General features: G+C 45.6%; 10 protein-coding genes across 10 annotated transcripts; 6 read left to right on the forward strand and 4 right to left on the reverse strand.

Annotated features, from left to right (window-relative positions):
* Positions 1–1,390: 1,390 nt before the first annotated feature.
* Positions 1,391–3,521, forward strand: BDCG_00111 (GDSL Lipase/Acylhydrolase). Its single transcript, XM_045415619.1, has 5 exons — positions 1,391–1,627; positions 1,813–1,852; positions 1,916–1,994; positions 2,154–2,655; positions 2,778–3,521. The coding sequence occupies exons 1-5, from the start codon at positions 1,477–1,479 to the stop codon at positions 2,912–2,914; spliced, it is 909 nt and encodes a 302-aa protein (XP_045271528.1). The 5' UTR covers positions 1,391–1,476; the 3' UTR covers positions 2,915–3,521.
* Positions 3,522–3,766: 245 nt separating this feature from the next.
* Positions 3,767–9,495, forward strand: BDCG_00113 (uncharacterized protein). Its single transcript, XM_045415620.1, has 2 exons — positions 3,767–5,526; positions 5,639–9,495. The coding sequence occupies exons 1-2, from the start codon at positions 5,325–5,327 to the stop codon at positions 7,405–7,407; spliced, it is 1,971 nt and encodes a 656-aa protein (XP_045271529.1). The 5' UTR covers positions 3,767–5,324; the 3' UTR covers positions 7,408–9,495.
* Positions 7,592–9,330, reverse strand: BDCG_00114 (dihydrofolate reductase). The gene has a single exon (XM_045415621.1). The coding sequence runs from the start codon at positions 9,288–9,290 to the stop codon at positions 7,944–7,946; it is 1,347 nt and encodes a 448-aa protein (XP_045271530.1). The 5' UTR covers positions 9,291–9,330; the 3' UTR covers positions 7,592–7,943.
* Positions 9,496–9,647: 152 nt separating the features above from the next.
* On the reverse strand, positions 9,648–10,380 carry BDCG_00115 (uncharacterized protein; the record flags this gene model as incomplete). Its single annotated transcript, XM_045415622.1, has 4 exons — positions 9,648–9,827; positions 9,975–10,043; positions 10,171–10,235; positions 10,344–10,380. 4 exons carry the CDS (start codon positions 10,378–10,380, stop codon positions 9,648–9,650), a joined length of 351 nt encoding a protein of 116 aa, XP_045271531.1.
* Positions 10,381–10,625: 245 nt separating this feature from the next.
* BDCG_16059 (uncharacterized protein) lies at positions 10,626–10,968 on the forward strand. The gene has a single exon (XM_045425333.1). The coding sequence runs from the start codon at positions 10,680–10,682 to the stop codon at positions 10,869–10,871; it is 192 nt and encodes a 63-aa protein (XP_045279025.1). The 5' UTR covers positions 10,626–10,679; the 3' UTR covers positions 10,872–10,968.
* Positions 10,969–13,843: 2,875 nt separating this feature from the next.
* Positions 13,844–14,059, forward strand: BDCG_16060 (uncharacterized protein; the record flags this gene model as incomplete). Its single annotated transcript, XM_045425334.1, has 1 exon — positions 13,844–14,059. One exon carries the CDS (start codon positions 13,844–13,846, stop codon positions 14,057–14,059), a length of 216 nt encoding a protein of 71 aa, XP_045279026.1.
* Positions 14,060–14,998: 939 nt separating this feature from the next.
* On the reverse strand, positions 14,999–18,065 carry BDCG_00116 (Cwf15/Cwc15 cell cycle control family protein). Its single transcript, XM_045415623.1, has 9 exons — positions 17,374–18,065; positions 16,620–17,311; positions 16,545–16,567; positions 16,412–16,488; positions 16,034–16,333; positions 15,889–15,976; positions 15,645–15,815; positions 15,537–15,572; positions 14,999–15,475 (listed from the first exon to the last, which is right to left on the reverse strand). Exons 2-9 carry the CDS (start codon positions 16,627–16,629, stop codon positions 15,458–15,460), a joined length of 723 nt encoding a protein of 240 aa, XP_045271532.1. The 5' UTR covers positions 16,630–17,311; positions 17,374–18,065; the 3' UTR covers positions 14,999–15,457.
* On the forward strand, positions 16,893–17,973 carry BDCG_00117 (exosome complex component RRP45; the record flags this gene model as incomplete). Its single annotated transcript, XM_045415624.1, has 3 exons — positions 16,893–17,056; positions 17,177–17,296; positions 17,376–17,973. The coding sequence occupies 3 exons, from the start codon at positions 16,893–16,895 to the stop codon at positions 17,971–17,973; spliced, it is 882 nt and encodes a 293-aa protein (XP_045271533.1).
* A 1,086-nt stretch (positions 18,066–19,151) lies between the features above and the next one.
* Positions 19,152–23,365, forward strand: BDCG_00118 (phospholipid-translocating ATPase; the record flags this gene model as incomplete). The annotated part of the gene is made up of 3 exons (XM_045415625.1): positions 19,152–22,066; positions 22,132–22,435; positions 22,508–23,365. The coding sequence occupies 3 exons, from the start codon at positions 19,152–19,154 to the stop codon at positions 23,363–23,365; spliced, it is 4,077 nt and encodes a 1,358-aa protein (XP_045271534.1).
* Positions 23,366–24,370: 1,005 nt separating this feature from the next.
* BDCG_00119 (DNA polymerase IV) lies at positions 24,371–26,467 on the reverse strand (the record flags this gene model as incomplete). The annotated part of the gene is made up of 1 exon (XM_045415626.1): positions 24,371–26,467. The coding sequence occupies one exon, from the start codon at positions 26,465–26,467 to the stop codon at positions 24,371–24,373; it is 2,097 nt and encodes a 698-aa protein (XP_045271535.1).
* Positions 26,468–27,236: the final 769 nt, after the last annotated feature.

Here is a 27,236-nt window from a genome sequence, read left to right on the forward strand (position 1 = left end):
CTACATTCCATTCTGCAATTTTACCCGGCTTGGCCCATGGCAGAGGGTGATTTGTTCCCAAGGAACAACAGGCCTTAACTTTGACTGATCCAAGGTTGCTTTGCTCTAACATCCGTTACTTTACTTCGAACTCTAGCGGTAGAGTAGTAGAGAGTAGTAGAGTAGAGTAACTAGTAATAGTAGTAGTAGAGTATTCATTAATAATTCTCAAACTGGCTCAAGTTAGTCACACCATATATAACTATATATATATATATTATACTCCGTATAACAAGCTCAATCGAACCCTTGTAGCTAGATACTTTATCCCATAAATATTATTACCCAGGAACATTTGCTTCTCCATCCAAGCCAATCAGAACCCTAGCAAACCCGACTCCTTACTGATGTAGAGCACTGCATGAATATGACTACGAGTTATACGTAGATAGTAGGTTTTTATGAATTATTTTGCTTTCTAGATGTAGTGGATTTGCTACTAAAGTACAGTACACGAACCAGCAGCTGAGGCAAGTTCAGATGCCTTTCAATGTCTGCTCATGGATCTGTTGCATCGTTGTATAGTAAGTTACATGTACATGTACATGTACTATGAGAGAACGTGGATGGATGTTCTTTGCATTTTGTACCTTCTTCTAATCCTGACTGAGATCATTATAGATCTGGGATTGACTATAACATACCTTGCTGCCTTTTTGTTTGTATCCCTCATGAGGGCTTAGATATCCGAGCTTCAAAGTGCATAACTAGTTACCAAAACAAAACAAAACATTTCTGGCCACTCTGAGAAGTTATTACGCAGATCTCTATTCTATCCACCACCTCCTAAACGTCTCTACTATATTGTTGAATCCAAAATTGCCGTTTGTATACAGCGTACGTACGACATCCAGCTCTAGCGGTGACATATGGATGGGTTTCCAGTCACCCACCACCCCCGCCAGTACGGCAGCCTACAGTGACATTTGGGTCAAATGGCTTTTTTGGGATGTTTTTCAGTGTAAAAGCTTAATTCCACATAATACTCATTATATAGACACACACCAATGAAACTAGTCCTAATATGGTTAGTATATTACTATATATGGTTTAATCAGTCCTGGCTTTTAGACTATGAGATATAATTATAGAGCCCCCCCCCCAGGTATAGAGCCCCCTCAAGCGTATAGACCGGGTATAGAGACCCCGGGTATAGGGCTCTCCTCTGATGTTGATCACTATTTCATACAATCTCCAATGAGGAGATTCTGATTGCTAATACAATCCAATGAGGAGATTCTGATTGCTAATACAATCCAATATCGTTGATGTGTGCTCATTGTAACACTAGTTTAAAATACTCATTTGACCTAGATGTCACTTCTAGGCTGCCGTAGCCAGGGGCAGAACGCGAATAACTAGTTAATACTTTCTGGCTTCACCCCCACATTTCCCACTTGCATTAAGTATAACTGCACGTCATTGCCAGACCTCACCATGTCGACCACAAATATCACCAACCCTAACTCCTCCAATTCCTCGTCCTTTGTGGAGTATGACCAGATTATTCTCTTTGGCGACTCCATAACCCAGGGCTCGTGCGATCAGGGGAGCGGCGGGTTTGCCTTCTGCCCCGCCTTGCAGCATGGTACGTTACATATATGTATATCCTGCTCGTTCCCCCGCCAGTTTTAACATTGTCTTCTATATAACTGTGCCTGTATAAGCTTGTATAGATCGGGAATGTCTGCTCTCATTTCGTACAAGAAAGATGAAAGAAGAAAACCGTTTTTTATCCCTGTTTTCGAAGGTGGCAGCTGAGTCTTCATCTAGATTATATTAGACGTTTCGATATCATCAATCGGGGCTTCAGGTAAAGCAAGCTATCGTAGAAAACACTCGCAACCCACCACATCGGCTAATCAGGTATTTACAGTGGCTATACATCCGAGCAAGCTCTCGCAATCTTCCCATGCTTCTTCCCGCCCGTGCAAAAGGCGAGGGTCCGCCTAATGGTAACTAACTCCTCTCCACCCGTGCAATCAATCCCCTACGAGCATGCACCAACTATAAGCAACGGAAAACAGAAGATATAAACTAGAATATAATAATAACTCAACATGAAAGCAAAAGAGCAGAGGCCAACTAACAAAATATAACACAAATCCCCACAGACCGTCTTCTTCGGCGCAAATGACGCCGTCCTCCCCGGCTTCCAGCAACACGTCCCCCTCAACCTCTATAGAGAAAATTTAATAAAAATCCTCACACACCCGCTCATCAAAGCGCATCCGGAGACAAATCTCTTACTCCTGACCCCACCACCTGTCAATGAGTATCAGTTTTCCCCCTCAGATACAGATACAGATACAGATACAGATACAGATACAGATACAGGCGCAGGTGCAGATCGAGATGTAGATGCGGATGTAGGTACGCAGCCCGGCGCGCTCGATCCCGAACCCGAACCCGAACCAGCCTCCCCAATAATGCGCAAAGCCTCCCGGACAAAACAATACGCCGACGCCTGCCGAGAGGTGGGCAAGAAGCTCAACGTGCCCGTTGCCGATATATGGACTGCATTCATGACTGTGGCTGGGTGGGTGGATGGCCAGCCGCTGGCGGGATCGAGAGAGGTGCCTGTGAATGAGAGGTTGCAGGCGTTGTTGTCAGATGGTATGTCTATATAACACATACCTCCATCTATACTTTTGTCAAAATAAGTATTTTGCTCCTTAGTTACCCTTACTTACCTGTCGTGGCCTTTGTGTGTGTGTGTGTGTGGGTGGGTGTGTTAGGTCTCCATTTCAACCCGGCCGGCTATAGGGTGTTGTACGATGAGGTGACGAGGGCGATCCGGACGCATTATCCGCACCTCGCGCCTGAGAATGTGCCTATGCATTTCCCTCCGTGGCAGAGTGCGCCGAAATCGTAGTTCACTTGGAGTTGGTTCCTGGGGAAAGAGGCGCTTGCGGGCGCCGCACTTTATTATTATTATTATTATTATTATTATTATTATTGTTCACTATATGATGGAGGAAGAGACCAAGAGAACTGCTACGGGCAAAGAGATATAATAATATGGATCACGGCTCAGCACCGCCAGCGAGAGTTGAGGATAGGCGAGGAAACGAACCCCTCGCCCTCCCCCTAACCCCCCGCCTCTCGTCCCCATAGGGGCACCCGTTCTAATTCTTTTCTTACATAACTACTATATTCTTTTCCGAAACATAAGAAGAAACTTCATCATGTCTTATGGAATGGGTAGAGGTGTGCTGAATGCCACAAGCAAAACATTGTGTCTCCGCTCTATCAACCCCCCGTCGCTCCCAAGGTTCGAAGGGAGAGAGGAAGTGGACGTAGCTCAACGGTGGTGGACGATGGCATTAGGATTTGAAAGGTGAGTAAAGAGGTCAACGGGGATGGGTTTGTCTAATTTAGGGAGATATATATTTATATTTCTATTTCTATTACTTTTTATTTATTTATTTATTTATTGCATGGGTGGTCAATTTCGTCTGATTCATGTAATTTTGTTTTCAAATAATTACTTTTTTAAAAAGATAGATAGATATATGCGCGCCTTTACATATTAACGCGGGAGATCTACATTGCCATGGAAAATTCCACCCGACCAAGGAGAAACAGGGCTTCTTTTTGATTTCACAGAGCATATTCCATGGTTTATTTATCAGAGGATACTCAGCGGCAATCCCATTATTATTAGTTACGGCTGTTTGGCGCTAGTTGCCTTGCCTTGCAATCGTTTCGCCTTGCCAGCGCCATACCATACCATACCATAGTTACCATAAACCACTGAGACCAGACCAGACCCCGGACCAAGCCAACTCTACGCAGTAAGCCGCCTGCCTTAACGAAACATCTCGCCCAACCAACCATCACCATCACTCATTCCACCAACTTCACCACCACCACCATCACATCCACCTCCACGGCTCAAACACGACAGGAACTTCCCCGGGAAATACCCCTCCGATCACCTCACTGCCATCATCAGCAGAAACCAAATTCTCCCATCCTTACAACATTGCCTTCTCCACCCGTGCAGAGGAAACCTGCAAACTAACTACGTATCTTTTTCTTTGTACCCGCATTCGCCCCCAGAGCCATCCCATCCCATCCCATCCCCCCTCCTCTCCCCTCTGCCATCACCACCCATCAAAACTCCCGGTCCGCCGCCGTTGCCGTCTCGAACGGAATATATACTCTCCCACAGCCTCCACCACAACGTCCTTTCCTGCTGAAATCAGAACAACCAATACAACGAGCGAAACATAACCTCTTTCTCCCGGATTCGATAATCCTGCCCCCCCCCCCCCCTCCTCTCCCCTTCCACCCCCCTCCGCCTTCCTGTCATCCATCCTTTGGAAAGGCAACTCTTTCGTCCCATCTCACCCACTCTACTCCCTCCGTCTCCGTCTCCGCCTCCTCCTCCACCTCCACCTCCGACAAGAACAACAACTACTACAACAAGCCCCCGCCCGACTTCCCCGGTCCCGCATCCCCGTCATCCGCTCCTCGTGTTAGAACGGTCATAACTATCACCCTTTGGCTAGCCACAAGATCTACATACGGTAATCTTAGGCACCCTCGGGTGGTTCTGTTTGATACACTGGCAGATTCTAATACATCTCACTTGGGTGGGCGGAGGCCTTGAGGCCTTCTCGCAGAGCCTGGCCCTGGCGGGAGACGAGGGTGTGAGGTTGTTAACGGACGGTTGAATCGATTGTTTTACCGTTGCGGCAAATAGAGTATTGTTTGAAAAAAGGAGAGAAAAAAAAAAGAGAGAAAAGAGAGATCAGGGGCCCTTTGTTCTTTGTTCTTGAGAGAATAAGATTAGTGGAGGGGATCGGTTAACACGGAGGTTCACAGTATCAGCGGGGCAAGAAGTATCGAAACAGAGAGGTTATAATATCTTGGGGGAAAAGGAGAAAAGAAAAGAAAAGAGAAGAGAAGGCACGGGAATCATAAACGAAAACGACCGGGTCCAGGATTACTTTTTTTTTTTTCGTTTCTTTCTTTTCGGTTTTTTATTCTCTTATTGGAAGGTTTATTTGACCCGGAGGTTTATTTGTTTTCGATCTCAGGCGCATCAATAAGCTCGTTTATTCTTGGATCAGCTGCCAGCTTGCTCCCTGGACTTTTCTCTTCAGGGTTCGTTGAACCATCGACGGATGCTTGTTTTGCGGAATTAGTTCTGTTCGCGGTCGTCTTGCTCCGGCTTCCCCATTTCGCCCTGTGGCCCACCAAACCAGCTACGCTGCTCCCAAGAGCAATATCCCTACATCGGGTGGATTTTGCTGCTCCGTGAATGATTATTGGGAATGGACGCGCAATACCCATTTGCATCAAGAGAAGACATCTGGCGCGTTCAAGAGGAGGTGAAAGACCTATTTGCAGCCCAGCTCGAGCACGGAGAGCGGATATCTAGATTGGAACGGCGTCGTGACGACGATGCGAGGATGAAGAGTGTTTGGGGCCCGTTATCTCCGTTTCCGGGGTCTATTGGCACCGTGCACCACCAAGGTAAGTGACCATACAAAAAAAAAAAAAAAAAGCAAGCCTTCAAAGTGGGGGATGCACACGAATTGAGCCCTGTTAGAAATAAATAATTTGCTAACACTGTCATGTGGATTAGAAACATCCTTCAACCCGACTGCTGAGCCTTTCAAAGGGTTTGACCAAACACACCAACATGGGTTGACGGGAGCGCTACATCTGGAAAATGAGGAAGAACCTCGTCGCGGGGCTTCACGGGCAAACAGTGTGCGATTCGATGAGAGCTCGATGTATTATAGCCAAGCAAACAGATCAACCGCTGAGCTCCTCCCATTGCGAACTGGCAGTGGGCTGGGAAGCCATCCGCTGACGGAGCGGTCGCTTTCTCATCGATCTGACGGGAAACAGAGCTCGTCGGGCCAATCGCACCATTCCGCGCGCACCAATAGCATGGGGCTGGAAGCATCTCGCTTGCTTGGTGGTGGGAATGGGACCTCGTCTGCCAGCAACACTCCCTTGCCTCCACCTCCCGGACTATTCATTCTAGGCCCTGTCCCGTGCATCATCCGTTGTTGGCTCACGACGAACTTTTCCAATGACTCGTTGCTCTACGCTGCAGTGTGCACGGGGTCATACCGCTCAGCCATCAGTGAACAGATGGTGCGGAAACTAGGCCTCGAGGAAGAGGCAGCAGAGGAGGATGGTGTGCGAATCATCAAACTTCCAGTCTACCTCCCTGAGGCCAGTGTATACCAGCCGTCGTCCCGCGGCGGGAGCCCGGTCCCCCAGCTACCTGCGTTGACTGTTCGATTTATCATCCGTGGCGCAGACCTGAGTGACAAAAGCATCCAGATTTTCCTAGGCAGCGATGTCCTCCGCGCACACAATGCCGACATTCTATTCTCGCAGGACAAGATGCTCATTGTCGATGACGGGCGCAACAAAATCTCAATTCCCTTGGTTCGCCCGGAGGATGATTCTACGTTTAGATATCTAACTACTGGCCCAGAGGATCTGTCAACACTATACAACGGAACTACCAGCGACAAGCGAACTGGCCTTGTAGTGACCAATGGAGACCAGCCCACTACTGAGTGTGAACTCCCAACTTCCGCGGGCCATGACAACATCACAACCTCAGACAAGGCTGATACTTCCACCAACTTAGGCGCCCGCGCCTCCTCGGACTCCTTCGACCGAAAACCCATCCGTTCCTCCGCGCGCCATTTCACCGACGATTCCTCGGACAACAACAGTCCAGATCAGCGCCACTATCCCAAACCCAGCGCGGGCGACCGCGCGTTCACGGGCACGTCAACCTCATCTGCGAAAGCAGAGGGTAGCGGCGTCTGGGGCCCCTGGCGTCGCGATACCACCGGCGACAAGGGGGAGAATACGGGGGCAACAGGAACAACGACATCCACTAGCGCAAGTATGTACAGCAGCACCACCAGCCCCTTCATGTCCGCTTACCAGCGTTCAACCCGGACGCGGAATATGAAGATCCTGAAACCGACCAAGTCGACCTCATCAGTAAACACGGTGTCTAGACAGGCTTCCTCCAGCGGCGTTGGCACTCCCACAACTACCACAACTACCGCAACAGGAACCGCCTCGTCTGGCTTTGGCAGCGACTCGCGCTTTCCCCCCGTAGACCAACACCGTACCGGCACCAGCACAAGCACTAGTTGCGATGGCCACGATCAAATGACGACATCGTCATCCCAACATGCGCAGCAGTCCGTGAATGGTGCTGGCGCGGGGAAACCTTCTTCTAGCGATGGAGGAGGTGGCACTGCGGGGCCGTGGTCTGGCAAGTCACGCACGGCGAATCCGGTTGGTGGGGCGTCGGCGTTTGGATGGCTGAATTCATCGCAGCGGAGGAAGGATGGGATGGGTTCTGAGTGAGATTGTACTACGGGCGTTAGTGAGCGGGTGTATGATCACAATGATATTGGTATGGGTAATGGATGGGATGATGTCTGTCTGATTCTGTTTTCTTCAGTGGTGAGGCGGATTGTGAATGAGTTGAGTGGATGGATGGATGGATGGATGGATGGATGGATGGATGGGATCGGCGTACATCATATTTCTTGTCATGATGATTGGCATGCTGTGAGAGAGATGATGGAAGGCGACGTGAGAATAGGGTTAGTCCTAATCCCATCGATCTTTGATCACAATGAGATGTTTGTGCGTAAGATTCTTTACCGTTCTTTTTCTTCTTTTCTTTCAACCACTGTTTTCTATTAAAATTGGCCGCAAAGGGGCGTGTGTAGTGGGCGGGCTTGCCAATTTCCATAACCCCAGTCCATTTCCGATTGCCATGAAATAATGTAATATCATTATCATACCGCTTTCTTCAAGGGTGTATTGAAAATTACAAGCCAAAAGTTAAGATATTTATTTACTTATTATCTGCTCTGCTTCCAGCCAGCCAGCGTTCAAGCCCCCCTCTCAAAGCCCAAAACTCTCAACACAAACTCCCCCTCCCTCACCCACCGCGCCTTCACCTCCTCGCCCACCCAAGAAGAAACATCCTCCGCACTCACCCTTCTCCACCCCCCATCATCACCTCGCTCCAATTCCTCACTATCCAGCGGGAAAAACGTATCGCATTCAGACCCGTTGACGGAGTTCTCCACCGCCATCGCCTCCTCTTCCCCTACCGTGGTAATACCCGTAGCCGTAGCCGCAGGTGTAGCCGTAACATCGCTTGATAGAGCTGGCTCTGGTGCTGAAGCCGGAGCAGGACACCGTCTTATATCCGTCATAACAATCCTCATCGTCCCCGCATTCGCGCCGCGTTGCTGCTGTTGCTGCTGCTGCTGCTGCTGTTGCTGTTGTTGTTGTTGTTGCTGTTCCCCACCGTCCAGTGTAGGTTTAAGATTTAGAGCGGCGGCGTATATCTCACCGCCGCCGATGATGAAGATATTCGCGAGGCAGCGGGTGGCGTTGTGAGAGAGGGGGCCCGGGGTGGGGGTCGTCCTGAACGCGTCGTGGAGGGCCGCCACGGCGGATTCGAGGCTGTTTGCTACGAGGACGTCGGGGGTTTCTTCTTCTGGTTTTGGCCCCGTTCCCGGCCCTGTTTCCGGTTTTGGTGTCGATGATGGCGTAGTAGTGGTCGCGCCGATATTTCCTCCCTCCCTGCTATTGTTCTTCCTCTCCTTTTCCCTCTCCCTCTCCCCCGCCGCCCTCCACTCCCCCTCGATCCGCGCCCTCTCCCTCCCCGACCGGTCCCGCGTCACAACGACATTCACACGGCCCGGTAACGGCCGAAAGCGCGCGGGGAGCGAGTCATATGTCTTCCGGCCCATTATCACCGCGTTAACTGCACTTGTGCTTGTGCATGTGGCATTTTCCGGCGCCGGGGCGCGCGTCGTGACGCGCGAGAAGAAGGCCATGTCTGTTTTTATGCGGGACCAGGGGAGGGTTCCGGCATGGCCGATGCCTAGGCGGCGGCGGTGATGGTGGTCGCTGGTTGTAGGCGAGGGAGAGGGTGTTGTTATGGGTGTTGTGGCGACGATGAGGGTGAGAGGCGGGAGGGGGTGGAGGAGGGTGCGGGCGGAGGTGGGGAAGGGGGGTGGCATTGCTTCTGTGTCGTCGGTGGTGGTGGTGGGCGGGGGCGTTGGCATTTTTGTTGGAGAGGTTGGAATTGGGGGTTGGACCTGAGATTGAGAGGATGGGAGAGGATGGGAGAGTTGTTGATGTGATGAGTGGTGTTGTTGTCTTACATGTCGATTTGTGGTGGGATTGGAGGTTCTCGTGGTTGGTGCGGGCGGAGAGCTCATTAGTTAGTTATTTACCCTTTTGGGATGACGTGAAGCTCCCCAGAGGAACGGGAGTAGAACAACGAATAATATTTTAACGAGGAAATTTGAATTGTTCTTGTGTAGAATTGATCTAGATTTATGATTATAATAAATACCTCTGCTCCAAATATCATTATTTGTTAGATTCAACTGAAATAGAAAACACAAACTTGCCCAACGCCGATTCCTTTCCCAATCCCACTGCAAAAATCACAAATACCATAACGCCACTGCAGCCAAAATAACACCATGATCAGATAATATATCGCACTGAAGGGGAAAAAAAATAATGAGAATGCAGGGAACAAAACACGCGCGTCCGGCTGTTTTGATAACTTATTCCATTGACAACACGCCCCCCTTCTCAATGGCATTCTTGACCGCTTGCGCATCCCTCTCTAGACCCTCCCTCCTTTGTACATCCCTCTCATCCTCACCCAGGGTGTCTAATTTGCCAAATAGCCATGCTTCCTTCATTGTCCGTGTTAACGAGAGGATATCTTCCGCGGCGCGAATCTAGGGTAATGGGAAAAAGCAGGAGAAATTAGCAAGTTTGCGCTCTTGCCAGGGGTATTTGTTCCGTTTGTACTGTACTTGCGCAGTAATTTCGGAAGTTTAAAAAAAAAAAAGGATAACGATAACAGGGGCTGAGCAAATACGAACAAGAGCAGTAGACTCGACGTCGAGTTGATATGTTTCGATGGCTGTGGATGTGAAGCTTGTATTATCGACCTGAATTTATTTTTTTGGGGTTTCGCCCACCCACGTTAGTCGGCCACCCAATATTTGTAAAACCTTGCAAAATGCGTCCCTCTCCGTCCCTATGTCCAGGCAGGGCGTATCTGGTATATTATCTCACCGTTGCGGTTGCCATGATATTCTCGAATCGTTGTAGCAGCTGCGCGACGTTGGTGTTTATGCGGGCTGTTTGGCGATGGCGGCAGACCATACGTCATCCGGATTTAGCTCTTGTGGCCTTCAATTGAGCGGATGGAGGGGAACTCCAATTTGCGGAAAAGTGAGAATACTGACCTTGCAAAGCCCGGGATGTGGGTTGCTGAGGGTCCATGGTGAGGAGAGTGAGAAACCTATAGATACGTGCTTAATGAAATGATGGAGGACGGAATATTTGGATGTTAACCGTGCCATGCTTATTGTGGCGGACATATTACTTGCGAAAACAGAATTTTCCCAGCCCCCCCTGAAAATTAGTAGCAAAACACCACCAAAAAATCAAAATATCCACATTTCTCTAGAATCATTCAATATCATTCAATACACATCTTTTTCAATCAAATATCATCCAAATACGCGTCTTTCTTACCTTTATCATCAAATCCACATATATCAATCAACTCTTTTTTCAATATGCCTCACAATGCCCGCTGTCCTGCTGCTTTACAAGCCTGTACAAAGACTTCTACCCTGTGCCTCAGTCTCCTCAAACTATCTGTTCCAGAAGTTCTGAATAATGGAGAGGATCCAGTCAATGATGAGATGAAGAAGCAGATGAATGAGAAGAATATAGAGACTCAGTCTGAGAATTCTCAATATCTGTGAATTTCTACACCTGAGCCTGACATCTCATACAGATTGTATGAATGAGTGATTATCAATGAGATAAAGAATTCTGTCAAGATTAAATACTGAACTGTCTCAGTAAATAATTCAACTATCAGCTTCTTTCATATTCAATATACTGCAGAAAAGATGACTGAGAAGTATATTGTAAAACAGATCTGTAAGAAGATGAAAGTTATAGATTATACAGCTGTTATCATATTATATAAATGTGAATTTCAGGCCAATAAAATCATCATTGAGAAGAAGAAGAATTGAAAGAAGATAATTAATCTTTTGAAGAAGTTGTATAAGAAGAAGATGAGTGATCTTATCATTGAAGTCATCTCTTCTTTCAATCTTCTTAATATCTTAACACTATTTTTAAACACATCTGTAATATGCAGTTCTGCAGCTTTTATTGAAGTGTCAGATTCATAATTAGCAACTCAGGCATTAGCATTAAAAAGAGCTCTTGATATCAAAGAAGACATAATCTCATCATTCTATAATTCTCATCATCATTCTGTTAAATCCTCTCAAATTCATGAAATATCTGATGATGAAAAGTCATCTACATATTCAAGAATCACAGTCATCAGTCAATAACTGAAGAAGATTTGAAATTGATAATCAAAGAAATGAAATTCTTTACAGATTGAACATGAGATAACTGCTCAGTGATGTTATCAAAAGATGAATTATCATAACTTTGAGCAGAGCACTTGCTGAATAATATATGATAATACTCATATTCAACTTCTGAGTAGTGAGATTGCAAGTTGAATAGATGATATTGAATATGATAAAGCAATGATTGAGACTTCTTCAAGAAAGATGACAAAATGATTAATGAGTAGAAAGAAGAAGAAGAGTTAGAAGAATGAATCTATAACTTCTACATTCAATTCTTCTATACAGATTTCTCAATTGTCAGTAGTTATATTCTCTTCTTCAGCTTCAGCAGCTTCAACTTCATCAAATATGATATTTTCAAGTGAGATAATTAATGTGATGATGATGAAATATATAATGAAAGAAATAGAAGAACTGAATTCACAATCTTATTATCATTCACATTCAGATCTGTCATTGAATCTTTCATTAAATTCTTCATTAAATTCACTGTCAAATTCTTCATCAAATTCTTCATCAAATTCGCTGTCAAATTCTTCATCAAATTCACTGTTAAATCTGCTATCAAATTCACTGTTGAATTCACTGTCAAACTCTTCATCAATTCTGCTGTTGACTTCATCAAATTCATCTTCAATTCAAAGCAGTTTAATATCTCAATTTGATGAATAAGCAGATTTATTCTTTGATGAATACTTCAAATGATTGACAATCTGAAGACCTAATAAAGCTTCTGATTTATTAGATACTAAGTTCATTCTTCAGAAGAAAGAATTTGAATTGAATTATCTACAGATGTTGATAAGAGAACAGTTGCTTAATATGAATATTGAGAAGAATATATTTCAAATTATAAGAGATGAATTAAAAAGTTCATTATAACAGACAAGATTGCAGGAATTCAAATCATCTCTATTAACTGCTTATAGTGATGAGAGCAGATCTCATACTGCTTCAATCTCTAAATCTGTATTATAGTTGAATAAATTGCAATCTGAATCTTTCTGATTATTACAATACTATTCTATATAAGCAGATCTGAAATATTCTTTTACATTTTTTTCTCTTATAAAGTTCTCAACTGCATGATGTAAAAAAGCTTCAAAATCTTCATTAAACTGAGTATCTAACTGATCTCTATATCTTCTAATTTATTTCTTCAATATGTGAAAAGACTTCTCTATAGAATTATAGTCAGATGAATATAATAATAAGAATAATAGTTCAACATCTGTATCTCTGCAAAGATTCTTCAATTCTTGAGATTGATGAGTATTACAATTATTCATCACTAAGTAGTAATAACTCTGTTGACATTTGAGCAGTATTCAGATATATACAAACTCATTAAACCTCTCTGTATTATAGAATCTCTGATATATATCATAATTAATATATTCATTGACAGTTATCATGAATAAGATTGATTATCTTTGAGATTGTTTACAGAGCCTTCTAATGTGATAAGAGAATTCTCTGCTTAATCATTCATATTATTGATTCACTGTACATTCATTTACAGCACTTTCATTCAAAAAGATCAGTTGATCAGAGAGATACTAAGTGAGTTGAATACATTATTCAGCTCAAAGTTCTTCATTGTATTAAGTGACTATGAGTTCAATCTATATTATAGAACTAATGAATTAGTAGATTCTATATATTAAGTGATATTTAATTGCAATATTAATCATCTTCTTTCATATTAAATTCAGTTTCTTCAACACTCTAGATATTGACTGTGAGTGAATATCAACATCAAATTCATTCTTCATAAAGTAGACAGTCTCATTGTGATATACAGTTGAATATATCTTGAAAAAATTCTTCAATTCTGATAAGATATCTGGTGTGATCTTTGACTTTACACTGTGTGTTGAATGAGGTTCTCTAGCAGTTTCAAAGCAGTGAAGATTTCATTGAATTCAATATACAGTAGTCAGATGACAATCAATACTTCATACAATCTCAGCAGGCATATAATCATTCTTAAGAAGGTATACAATCTCATTGATAATGAAATCACAGAGTTAAGATAACATATTGATGATAAAGATAAGAAAGACACATATTTGAATAATATTTAATTGAAAAAGATGTGTATTGAATGATATTGAATGATTCTAGAGAAATGCAGATATTTTGATTTTTTAATGATGTTTTGCTACTAATTTTCAGAGAGAGCTGGGAAAATTCTGTTTTCGCAAGTAATATATCCGCCACAATACTCACTCTCTGTAGTGAGTGCGTCACAGTGTACGGAAAACCACACTGTAAAGAAAATATTTTCAATATCTTCATTCTTTATCTTCAAATAATCATCATTAATTATAACCATGTCTAAATCTTCTAATTACACTGAGAAGCAGTTGCAAAGAGCTGTTGACACATACAAAAGCAATTTAAAATTAAAAATCACATCTCTGTCACAAGAATTCAAAGTCTCATATATCATCTTATATGAGAGAATCAATGAGAAGAAATCAAGAACTATGAGAGTTCCACTGAATCAAGCATTGAATGACAGCCAGGAAGAGGCAATTAAGATATGAATTCATCAATTGAACATTAATTTTTGCTCACTCATTATCAAGTATATTGAAGCTGCTGTGAACAATTCCTTGCTAATCTGAAGAGCATCTGACTGCAAGCATTCAAATCTGACACTGTGAGAGCTGGCTTTACTGACTGTGAAATGTATTCAGTTAATCACGATATAATTCTCAATCAATTGAGACCTCTTACCATTGATGATACCCCAGATCTCAACATATACAATGATGATGATGATATATGTGATCACTTTACCCTGCCATCTGCAGATCAACTGTCAACTGTCTTCTCATAATTAATCTTCTCAGAGACAGTTACAAAACTACATCATCAAATCAATGCAGCAGCCAAGGCCTTAGAAGATGTGAAGAATACTCTTACATCTGATTTGACAAGGCAGTTGAACAAGATCTTCAAAGGTAGCATGATTCAGGTGAAATTGAATACACACCATGAGAGTGAACTTGCAGGTCATTATTAAGCAAATAGATATCAGATTGTCAAATCCTTCTGCAGATAGGTGCAAGTAGATGAAGTTCTCACTATTAAGAATGCCAATCACAAGATCATGACCTGTAGAGCAGATGAGATGAAAAAGACATTCAATAAGACTCTTCAATCAATTGAAATCAAATCTACAAAATCTACAGCCACTCAACCACAACAAGATAATTCTATAGAATCTCAACTTACAGTGGATTCTACACCTTCTAATGAGTATATAGATAATCTTTATGTTATAGATAGATGTGGTGGTGATTATTAATTAATTTTTGAAGATTACTATATTCAAAATATTTTCTTTACAGTGTGGTTTTCCGTACACTGTGGCGCACTCACTACAGAGAGTGAGTAAGCATGGCACGGTTAACGAGTGAGCCCTGGAGAGTTATTAATGTCACGTGATTGGCCTTATAGCAACCTGGAAAAGGGAACAATGGCAATGAACTAGAGTCCTTATTCCCGTAGCATGTAATAACTATGTACTATATCTATGAAATAGCAATATCAATCCCACGTTCCTAACCCGTGCTATGTGATCTGCCCTTTTCCTCACTGCTGCAGTCCTTGTACCGTCCCCCTTTCCATTCCCCTGGAGTTTGAGCAGAGCTCATAGTCTTCGGAATGATCCGCGGCCTACCCAGCATGGTAGGCTAATACAGAGTGACACCGTGGCCGGATCGGTCTTAAAAACTCAAAGATGCGGACAAAGACGACCTTGGGGGCTGATGGGTTGCCAATTCTAGTTGTGCGACGGTGCAGTGACCTACCATGTAGAATTTTCTACCGCTGGCAAAGAACGCGAAGATGCGTATTGGGGTACTTCGTTCGTATTATTTTTGTATATGTACAGTTGAGTACCTAGGTGACTCCAATGTTACCGATGTCAACCCAGGTTACCTCACGTATTTAGACTAGAATATACTATGTTAGCGAACTAGTGCACCCGACACTGGGGGTTTGGAAAATAATTACCATGAAGCGTTTATGGAAATCGGAACGTAACAAATCCTAAAACGGATCTCTGATCAGCCATATTTCTCCCTTGAGCTGTGTGGAAATGTGAGAAACAGGTCATTATACGTTAACAAATTCCTTTTTGCCCCTATTCTCCGTACCGCGCGCTTGATTCTTAAAGACAACATCATCGTCCCATCGCCGCTTAACATTGAAGTCCTGTGGATTAAGTAGCGGGTTGCCTCGTGCGATATCGACTTCGCGTTTCTCCTGTTCTTGCGCTTCTCGCTCTTGTTCCTAACAAGTGTACCGTGTCAGTAGACTCCAGTTACCCTGTTCACCAGAACTTGTCAGGATGACCAGTACAAACCTCTTTTGCCTTCTGCTCAGCTCGTTCCTTTTTAATCTTTTCTAATTCTCGCATTAACTCCGCAGTTTCATCTTCTTCTTCATCATCACTATTATCCCATCAGCGGCAGTTCACTTAGAAGGCAGCAACAGGTGGCGTCACATACCTATCGTCTTCACTACTATCGCTCTCTGACCCAGCTGAATCCGCATCTATATCTCGTGTTTCCTCTAGTATTCGCCGCCTCTTAGCCTCCGGGTCTTCTATGTCGCCGATCTCAACTTCACTCGACCCATTCTCAAGCTGGCGTTTCGGTACGGATGGCTCGATCGCAGCGGGAGAGGATGCGGAAGATGCGGAGGTATCTTGGGAAATACCCTTCTTGGCAAAATGGGCGGCCTCAGCTCTCAGGAGCTCGGCTCTCAGATCGCGCTTCTCGTCTGCATCGCCACCTTGTCCGGGTTTTCTATCAATAAAACGTTAGTGGTGCGCGGATTCATTGAGGAATTAGTCCTGGAGGGATAGGAGGTCGGGAATGCCCTACCTGGTTTTCAGGAATGTATGTGCCGGGAGAAGACGCTGGTGGTATGCGGGACCTCTTAGAGCCTCCTTGCCTCGTGCCTATTCCAAAGCGTAAGTTTCTTGTACTTTCGCGATTGTTGGAGGAGGGAGCTTACCGGGTCAAAGGTTGGCCTATGGGCTAGTGCAGAATTAGTAACTCAGTTCGTTGACAGCATAGATGTCGTACATACCTGTGGTCATGTTGGAGCTCGTGACAGTGATTAATATGAAAATCAAAACGTGATTGTTGATTGTCTTCACCGACGTGCCCTTTGGTTGTCATGAACAGGAGAATCAACGGGAACACTCAATAAATGCCAAGAAATAAAAGCGCTTAGTCAGCATCACACATGTCGCATCAATGATTGTCCGTATGTTATGAAGAGCTCTGGCGTATGCCTGCGGAATTTTAAGCGTCAACCTGAGTCCTCCACCCATGGAATATTGGATAGAAACACCTGAGCATGCCGAAGGAAGCTGATATTTCGGCCAACGAGCGCACATTCATCCTGGAGGCTCTCCATAAAAATGTGCGACTCGATGGCCGTGCTTTGGACCAGCTCCGCCCGCTGACAGTCTCCTTCGGGGATGAATACGGACATGTCAAACTGCAATTGGGAAAAACTAGGTTCGTTCGTTTAGTCATTTTGTGCTTGCTCGTCAGAGACGAAGCTACTCTATATATTTCAATATTCGCCTACGGAAGAAGAATATACTTATATATTTTAGTGACTGACGCAAAAGCTAGTGTCGTCGTGCGCATATCTGCGGAGGTGACGAAGCCCCGCCCTGAGAGGGAGAACGATGGAATTTTCACAGTTTCGGTGGAACTTAATGATATGGCTTCGCCTGCCTACGAGACGGGGAGGTGCGTTAAATCGGTCTACCAACGCCGTATCAATTAATTGGTTTTCAACATCATTGCTAAGACCTTTGTTTTCTTACAGACAATCGGAGCTAGAAACCCAGCTTGTCCGTACCCTTGATAGGATAATCCGGCGGTCCAATGCCCTCGACACGGAATCGCTGTGCATTGCGGCGGGGAAGAATTGTTGGCATGTTCGGGCAGATGTACATGTCGTGGACTCAGACGGTGGACTGGTTGACAGTTGCTGTCTTGCCATCATGACTGGTTTACTCCACTTCCGTCTACCAGAAGCGGTTGTTCGCGACGGGCGGGTGACCGTCTACCGTCCAGAAGAAAGGGTCCCGTCACCCCTGAACCTGACTAAACTCCCCCTCTCCACTACGTTCAATATGTACGATGAGGGAAGAATCATTGTGCTAGATGCAACTTCGAAGGAGGAAGCTGTGAGCGAAGGAAGCCTCATCATTGCTCTGGATAAGACTGGCGAGATTTCTCTTTATACAAAACCAGATGGGACCCCGGGCGATCCATTAAGTATGATTTCATGCTCGACCGTAGCACTTGCCAAGATAAAGGAGATGAACAAATTCATATCCACGAAGTTGGAGGAAGACCTGAAGATTCGGGAGCAGGCACGTCAACGTGCTGCAGAATCGAGCGCCGCCAATGAAAGATAACTCAATGACCCCTCAAGACCTTTTTTTTTTCTCCTTTTTAGATCCGTGTATAATGGTGAATGGACTCTTGTGAATGAAATGGTGTCTGTTTGCTAGGGGCCGGAGATTGCCATTAATAATTATTAGCTGTAAACTCAGCTGCCCATCACTGGCCCATTAGGCTTGGTGCTCGCTGGGCCGCCTCCCTGTTGGCTTGATTTCCTTTAGTGCCTGGGCGCTTACGAGACTTTTACTTGGTGCCTGGTGGACCCCAGGGCTGGAGCAGCGGATGCATAAAAATAGAACATTTCGATTGAGGATGTAACATCCTGATGCACAAGAAAGTATCTCAACCTCTTCACGGCGCTGAGTTGGAATACTCAGCAAGAATTGGTGAGCGGAAATAAATTTAAATGAATATTATATCTTGATCCTCCAGCCCTACGCGCTCTTCATTGCCGTTCCCTGTAACATTACACATTTTGGTAACTTCCTGTCATAAAATACCGGAGTCTGTGGAGGACAATCTGTAACCAACACACAGAAAGGAACAACAACCTACGCACTCCATAAGTTGGTTTAAATGGATTTTTTTGTTGTCCACCAAGTAGTAAATATTCCCTTTCCACAAAATAATTTAGTTTGTTCCAACTATATATGGTAAAAATGTGTTTATTTTACTAACTCGCGGCGAAGTTACTCCGACGTCAGGTTAGGCAAAACCAACCATCGGTAAGTGATTTACCATACAGCAATACCAATCTGCCGCTACAGCGGATTCTATTGGCTGGGAGTCGTACGGTAAGCGTAATACGGCGGGGCTTGTTGCTGCGGCTGTAGCTGAGGCTTCAAGGTTGTTAGCCTTTTCTAAGCCTCAGTGGATGACGGAAAACATCCTACAATGGGGGAACGAACCCGCGTTGGTTCATCCAGTTGACGACGACAACTGCTATGAAACAACCTTTGATGATTTTTACTGCTCAGCTAAAATTTTCTTGCATCTCACTGTGGAAAAGACCAGAAGTTATAGACTAAGCCTGCAGAGCGGACAACCCTTCCTTGTTGCCCCAAATACCTCCGACACGGCCTGAACCTAACAACCATCCTCCTATCCTCTTCCTTCGGCCATTGTTAATCAATGCTTCCTCCCCACCACAACGCAACTCTCTCACGGTGATTTCACCGCTACTTGCTGCGATATGACCAGTGGCAGGCCGCCGGGCTACGGTCCGCCCCCTGGAAACGATGGTAATCTCGTACAGCTCGAAGACACAGCCTCTGTATACAACACCGGCCAGCGCCCTCCAGTGACTGACGATCACCTCCTGCAACAATTCGATATCCAAGATTCCGATACACTCCAACCAAGGCCATCAGTATCATACGATGCATTCGTTGGGGGTAGTCAGCCAGCACAGGCTGCTGGATCGCGGCCAGGAGCTGGACCTCGAACGGGCCCTTTCTACGAGGATGGTGAAGCATATCGACCCTACTCGCAGACCGTAGATTTACACAACTACCAGCGATATTCAGATGACTTAAACGACTTTGACGATGCGCGATCAGCGCAAGGTTACTATAATGATCAAAATGACTTGGACGGTGCGATGCCCGTGAGAGATGCTCGCACGCGGGATCGGAACAGTATATTGAGCCTGGGCGGCGGATTGATGGGGAAAGCAAAAAATATGCTAGGTATGGGACAGCAGTACTCAGAAATGGACTTGCCGTTGACCGAAACGGGCGCCAGACCGGCTAGAGTGGACTCCGTGGGGACAGACGGTGATGGAGCAGGTCCAAGAGCTCAGAAGAAGAAATTCAGTGCTGGGGATTTTAAATTTGGGTTTGGCAGGCGCAAGATCGATCCGTCAACGTTGGGCCCTCGTGTCATCCTGTTCAATAATTCCCCGGCCAATGCGGCAAACAAATATGTCGACAACCATATATCAACCGCCAAGTACAATGTGATCACTTTCTTGCCGAAATTCCTATTCGAACAGTTCTCCAAATACGCGAACTTGTTCTTCTTGTTTACCGCCATCCTCCAGCAAATTCCCAATATTTCGCCGACTAATCGATATACCACCATCGCGCCTCTCGCTGTTGTGCTTCTAGTATCAGCTATAAAAGAACTAGTTGAAGATTGGAAACGGAAGTCTTCGGATAAATCGCTCAATTACTCGAGGGCCCAGGTACTCAAGGGCTCCAGTTTTGAGGATACGAGATGGATCAATGTGGCAGTCGGTGATATCGTCAGAGTCGAGTCAGAACAGCCTTTCCCCGCCGACCTGGTCCTCCTGGCAAGTTCCGAACCGGAAGGTCTGTGTTACATCGAAACTGCAAACTTGGATGGCGAAACGAACCTCAAAATCAAACAAGCAATACCAGAAACGGCCGATCTTGTTAGTCCCAGCCAACTAAGTAGGCTCACTGGGAGAGTCAAATCCGAACAGCCAAATTCCAGCCTTTATACCTACGAGGCTACATTGACATTGCAAGCTGGTGGTGGAGAAAAGGAGCTACCGCTCAACCCTGATCAACTCCTCCTCCGTGGTGCTACTTTGCGTAATACCCCCTGGATCCATGGTCTTGTTGTTTTCACCGGCCATGAAACAAAATTGATGAGGAACGCAACCGCAACACCAATCAAGCGAACCGCTGTTGAACGCATGGTAAACATGCAAATTCTTATGCTTGTCGGCATTTTGCTTGTTCTTAGTTTGATTAGCTCGATAGGAGACCTCGTTGTTCGGATGAAATCTGCTGACGAGCTCACCTACCTGTACATCGGAAATGTCAATGCGGCTCAACAGTTCTTCTCTGACATTTTCACATATTGGGTCCTCTACTCTAATCTCGTCCCTATATCTCTTTTCGTGACTATAGAAATAGTCAAGTATTGCCACGCATTCCTCATAAATTCCGATCTAGATATTTACTATGACAAGACAGATACACCTGCCACATGTCGTACCTCTTCTTTGGTCGAAGAGTTAGGCCAAATCGAATACATCTTCTCCGATAAAACGGGCACTTTGACGTGCAACATGATGGAGTTTAAGCAATGCTCTATCGGCGGGATTCAGTATGCCGAAGTAGTACCAGAGGACAGAAAAGTGATGGAAGGCGATGACTCAGATATGGGAATGTATGACTTTAAGCAACTGACTAAGAATTTGGAGTCGCATCCCACCCAGATGGCAATCCACCACTTTCTTACTCTTTTAGCTACTTGCCACACTGTCATTCCAGAGAGGAGGGAAGAAAAGCCTGATGTTATCAAGTACCAGGCTGCCTCTCCTGATGAAGGAGCGCTAGTTGAAGGTGCAGTTATGATGGGCTATCGATTCACGAACCGGCGTCCAAAGTCCGTTATCATCACTGCGAACGGTCAAGAGCAGGAATTTGAATTGCTTGCAGTCTGCGAGTTTAACTCGACGAGAAAACGCATGTCTACTATTTTTAGATGTCCTGACGGTAAAATCAGAATTTACTGCAAGGGAGCCGATACTGTTATCCTGGAGCGGTTGCACCAGGACAATCCGACTGTTGATGTTACTCTTCAGCACCTCGAAGAATACGCCTCTGATGGTCTCCGGACATTGTGTCTCGCTATGAGGGAAATACCTGATGAGGAATTCTACCAGTGGTACCAGATATTCGACAAAGCAGCAACAACAGTAACTGGGAACCGAGCTGAGGAACTTGACAAAGCGGCCGAGATCATCGAGAAAGACTTTTTCCTTCTTGGTGCAACAGCTATCGAAGATAAGCTTCAAGATGGTGTTCCAGATACCATCCACACCTTGCAAACCGCGGGCATCAAAGTTTGGGTTTTGACTGGCGACCGGCAAGAAACTGCTATCAACATCGGCATGAGCTGCAAGTTGATCTCGGAGGATATGGCTTTGTTGATTGTCAACGAGGAGTCGGCCCAGGCTACAAGAGATAACTTATCAAAAAAGTTACAACAGGTTCAGAGTCAGGCCGGTTCCCCAGACAGCGAGACATTGGCGCTTATCATTGACGGTAAATCCCTAATGTATGCTCTGGAGAAGGATATGGAGAAGATATTTTTGGATTTGGCTGTTATGTGCAAAGCCGTCATTTGTTGGTATGTTATCTTCTAATCTCCATCTTTATGTGACTAACCCCGCAAGCTAACTCTCTGTAATTAAGCCGTGTATCTCCCCTTCAAAAGGCACTTGTCGTCAAGCTTGTCAAACGGCACCTCAAAGCGTTGCTACTTGCCATTGGGGACGGCGCGAACGACGTTTCCATGATCCAGGCTGCCCACGTGGGTGTCGGCATTAGTGGTGTTGAAGGTCTTCAGGCAGCCCGCAGCGCGGACGTCTCAATCGCCCAATTCCGCTTTCTTCGGAAGTTGCTTCTAGTTCACGGTGCGTGGAGTTATCAGCGTATCAGCAAAGTCATTCTCTACTCGTTCTATAAAAACATTGCGTTGTACATGACTCAGTTCTGGGTATGTTTCTTCTCCCTTTAAGTATATCCCTCAGAAATTTTCCGTCTTTGGCTAACATGACCCTCAATACAGTACTCTTTTCAAAACTCCTTTTCCGGTCAGGTTATTTACGAATCTTGGACTCTATCATTCTATAACGTCTTTTTCACCGTCCTTCCCCCTTTCGCCATGGGCATTTTTGACCAATTCATCTCGGCTCGTCTGCTAGACAGATACCCACAGCTCTACCAGTTAGGCCAGAAAGGTGTATTTTTCAAGATGCACAGCTTCTGGTCCTGGGTCGGCAACGGCTTCTACCACTCCCTCATCGCTTACTTCCTCTCCCAGGCGATCTTCCTTTGGGACCTCCCTCTAACAAACGGCAAAATCGCCGGCCACTGGTTCTGGGGAACTGCACTTTATACCGCCGTCCTCGCTACCGTTCTCGGGAAAGCTGCGCTCGTCACCAATATCTGGACCAAATACACATTCATCGCTATTCCCGGCTCTTTTATAATCTGGATGGCCTTCCTGCCCGCCTACGGCTTCTCTGCGCCCAGAATCGGCGCCGGCTTCTCGACAGAATACGAAGGCATCATTCCTAACCTCTTCCCGTCGCCGGTCTTCTGGCTCATGGCCGTCGTGCTACCAGCCGTATGTCTCGTGCGCGATTTCGCCTGGAAGTACATCAAGCGCATGTATTTCCCGCAGGCGTACCATCATGTGCAAGAGATTCAGAAATACAACGTGCAAGACTACAGACCCCGCATGGAGCAGTTCCAGAAAGCAATCCGCAAAGTTAGGCAGGTGCAGCGGAATCGGAAGCAGAGAGGTTATGCCTTTAGTCAGGCGGATGAAGGTGGACAGATGAGAGTTGTTAATGCTTATGATACTACTAGATCCAGAGGGAGGTATGGGGAGATGGCGAGTTCGAGGCCTGTTGATATTTGATCCGTTTGCCATTTCCTATTAATAATATTTCGAATCTTTTCGTTGATTTTTTATTTATTTATTTATTCTATTGTTTTATTCTTTTTATTTTTGCCTTTTCGAATTCTTTTTGTTCCTGCGTCTGCTTCTGCTCTTGCTTCGATTGCAAGAAATAGGTGGCAATGTATTCAGCGTCTTGTATGTGAGGGACCCCAGCATTTTTATTCAATTTTATTCATTTCCCCTTTCCTATTCTTGTCCGAAACTCTCTTATCTTCTACCCTTCAGGCCCTTACTACCTCCTCGTCCTCTACTCTATTTTCTATTCGGCTCGAACTATTATTGTCACGACTATGCTGGAGGTTCTCGTTCATGACATGTTGTTTTCTATTTTGGCGGGTTTTAAATAATATTCAGCTATTTATTCCCTTTTTTTCTTTTCCGATACGTGGTCCCATTTGGGCCGCTGCTCTCTTGTGTTGCCACAGATGTGGACTCTTATTTCTACGCATGCCATGATTTGCGGATTGAGAATAACAAGGATGGTTGTCATTGTCACCTTTGGGATTTGCCGCATGTCTCGCTTGGTTTCATTTTGTTGTCCTAAAAAAACTCTCTCCAGTTGGATTATTCGACCCACGCTTGATGGAAATGGTAGTTTGAGGTTTTCCTTGCCCTGGCAGGTATGAAGCAAACTAGTATGTTGGTGGCAAAGTCACTGTTTCCGGTGTACGACCAGGATCGCTCTTTGTCATCGGATTTATTAAGCTTGTTCATTCAATCATCATAATTTAGTTAGTCTGCTTCGTATGTATAGTACATGCATGACCAAGCGTGGATAGACGCTCTTCATAGGCATGCATGCAGTCAACTTAGGAGGACGAGAAGGGGAATAAATACAGCATGAAGGAAAATAAATGCTCGGCAGAAGTAGGGTGAAAATCCCCTGGTTCATCCATCCAAATAAAATAACATAATCTCATAACTGTTCTGCATGTGAAAAAAAAACAATGTTCTTGCTCATCGCTATCTCGTGCACCTCTCCTCCGGTGGCCTCCAACCTACTCCTATCCCCTCCAAAACTAATTTCTCTCTCTCCTGCCACGTGCTCCCCTTACCCTCCAAATCAATAACCTGGCCTCCGGTGCTACGCGAGCGTACCCCACTCGAGTCGAATTTCCAATTATGTACCTTCTTCGCGTAGCGGCGCAAGTCGCGTTCAAACGTTGTCTCACCGGTCCAACCAACAATGGCGCAGCCGACTGTGCGCCAGGGAGAGATGATTATGTCCACGCGGCGATGTGGATTTGGGTTTCGTTTCTCATTTTCAACGTTGCCGTCTTCGCCCTTCCTAGCCTCGAAATGGGGATTTTGCCATACGACCAATGCTTTATCTAGGGAGTCAAAACGCGGCTTCCCGCCTGTATCGCCACGGTAAGGCGCCGTCTGCTGCTCCCGATGCGAAGTAGTAAGATGCAAGGCGAGCGTGTGCGTGATCCAGCCTTCCTTCTCAAGACTGGCAACGACATCGTAGACGAGGTTGTGTGTCACTCTCTCGTCACGGTGGGAGAGAATGAGATCGACATCGCCGCTAACTTCCTTGCCACGCCTGTAGCCGCCGACAATGATGCATTCAATGCCTTTGCCGTCGTAATCCTTCTGCGAGTGCGGTCGGACCTGTTTGGCGTGCTGTAGGACAATGTCAGCGATTGACTCGACTTCGCTGCGCGGGATGCCGGCCATGAATTCGTCGAAGTATTTGATGCCAATCTGCTGAACGCGGGAAAGCATGTTCCAGCCCTGTTCGATAACGTCATCGATGCTCCGCCAATGGTAGTGGTAATAAAAATCGCGTGCCGTTTTGGCACCGACGCCCCAGATGTTGTAAAATTGGTTGAGGACGCTGAGGACTGGGTCTGTGTCTAGCTGGTTGGCAGCTTCGAGCGTGCCATCTTTACTTTGGTTAAATTCTGAGAAGAGTATAGCAATTTTGGATTCGCAGCCTGGTAGTGTGGAGACTTCTTTTGGTGATTGGAGTTTGTAGGGATATGCGGCAATGGCGGCAATTGCTGTGCTGTATGCGCGGACACCAATTTCATCAAGGGTTAGCTCGCGTATTTTTTTGATCTTGATGAGCTGGTTTATGAACGCTTCATTTGGAGGATTGAGGAAAGCAGATCTCTGGCAGGCATATATAAGCTTGTCGCGAACCCAGGCAGGGGTTGGAGGCCCGGTCTCTGCAGCTTCATGTTCTTCCGTGGTTTCACGGAGAAGCCTGGGAGGTTCCTTCTGAGCAGGAGGCCCATGCTGAACTCTAGCCCGACGAGATCTAGCAGTGCCAGGAGAAAAATGGTTTGGGGCTGGTGACGATGCCGCATCTGCTTTTGCCCGCTCCAAAATTGCCCTTGACGGGCTCTCTCTTGGCCTGAGTGGGGACCGTGGGCTAGCCACTACAGAAGTAACGTTCGAAGAAGTTCCATCGACTGAGATATTGTCCCGTGGAGCCACTTTGCGCGCATGGTAAACAATATATGGAGCCAGCGGTACGGCGTGCCCTGCTTTAAGGGAATCGTCCAGCCATGAAAATTTTAAAATTATGATACCGTCCTTCATCTTTGGATTGAATGAGCTATCAGCCGGTGATTTTGACGGTTTAAGCACCCGCTTAGGGCGTGATTCAGCCCCTTCGCCTGCATCCACATTTTCGCCCTCCGACTCCATCCTCAGATCGACCACAAGAGGCTCTTGAGCCGGTTGTACATGTACATGCTCATGCTCATGCACATCCTTTACACCGCTAACCCGCCGCCGTTTCACTGACGGGCCTGCTTCCGACGCAGCAGTAGTAACAACCGTGGGCGCCGAAATTTCCTCAGTCCATAGTCCCCTAGATCGAAGCTCAAACGCAGCACGTCTCTTCTGCAACACTTTGCCCAAGACTAGCTCAGCTTCAGAGATGTCGTAGGTGAGCTGTGCACCACATCTTTCCAGCGTTTCCTCCACTTCATGCAGCTGGTCCAGATCCAAGTGCGTGGGCAAGACATATATGGACGGAAGGCTGGCGAGGCTGATTGTTTTGGCCAAAGTGCCAGATGATTTGGATTGGGTTTTAGTAGTTGTCATGACGCATGGAGATACAATCTTATATATCCATCTGCCGTTGTAGTGTAGTGTGGGGGTTTGCTCCTGAGCGGGCATGTAGCGGCGGAAAATAGAATGGAACAATAGTATTGACAAGTAGAAGGAAATATAAAGATGAGCAAAACACCCATAGTGTATATACAGAGAGCCTATGAGTATCAAATTTTAATCAGGTTATTTGATCGAAACGGGCTAGAAAGCAGTTGGGTGAAGGTCCAGGATTATCTGGGATTCAGAGCCGCCGCATCGCTGGCAGACCAGCTGAAGGAACCTGCGCCCATATATAAAGCTATGTATCTAGGAGACGGATAGACATCATTCCAGAAGCCCAGAAACATCCCACTGGTAAACATAGCCAAACTCGATGGTGGGAGATTTTCTGTCCGAAGTTCGTATCTTGAAAGAGGAGAAACCTGACTGATGACATAAGCACCCCGTAATTTCCCTTGGCATCGATGACGTCGTTTTTTAGTCTTTCCCAATGTCAGGAAAAAGAGGTTATACACTACTGAACGCCACCAACATCGTATTACTACAATATTTATCATCATCATCAGCTTACTACAACGCTCGTCTAATACTCGCTTATGCTAGCTCTCTTGGCTCGCACATATATTTTACTATAAATAGCTCTATCTTTTGTATGAAATAGATATATTAGATAGTGTACGGATAATAGAACAAGCAGATCTTGATACAGATAAGATTCATATGTCTTCAACATATTCATCCGTGACACCCAATCCGACAC

Source organism: Blastomyces dermatitidis (assembly GCF_000003525.1).
Source record: "Blastomyces dermatitidis ER-3 genomic scaffold supercont1.1, whole genome shotgun sequence".
NCBI classification, from domain to species: domain Eukaryota; kingdom Fungi; phylum Ascomycota; class Eurotiomycetes; order Onygenales; family Ajellomycetaceae; genus Blastomyces; species Blastomyces dermatitidis.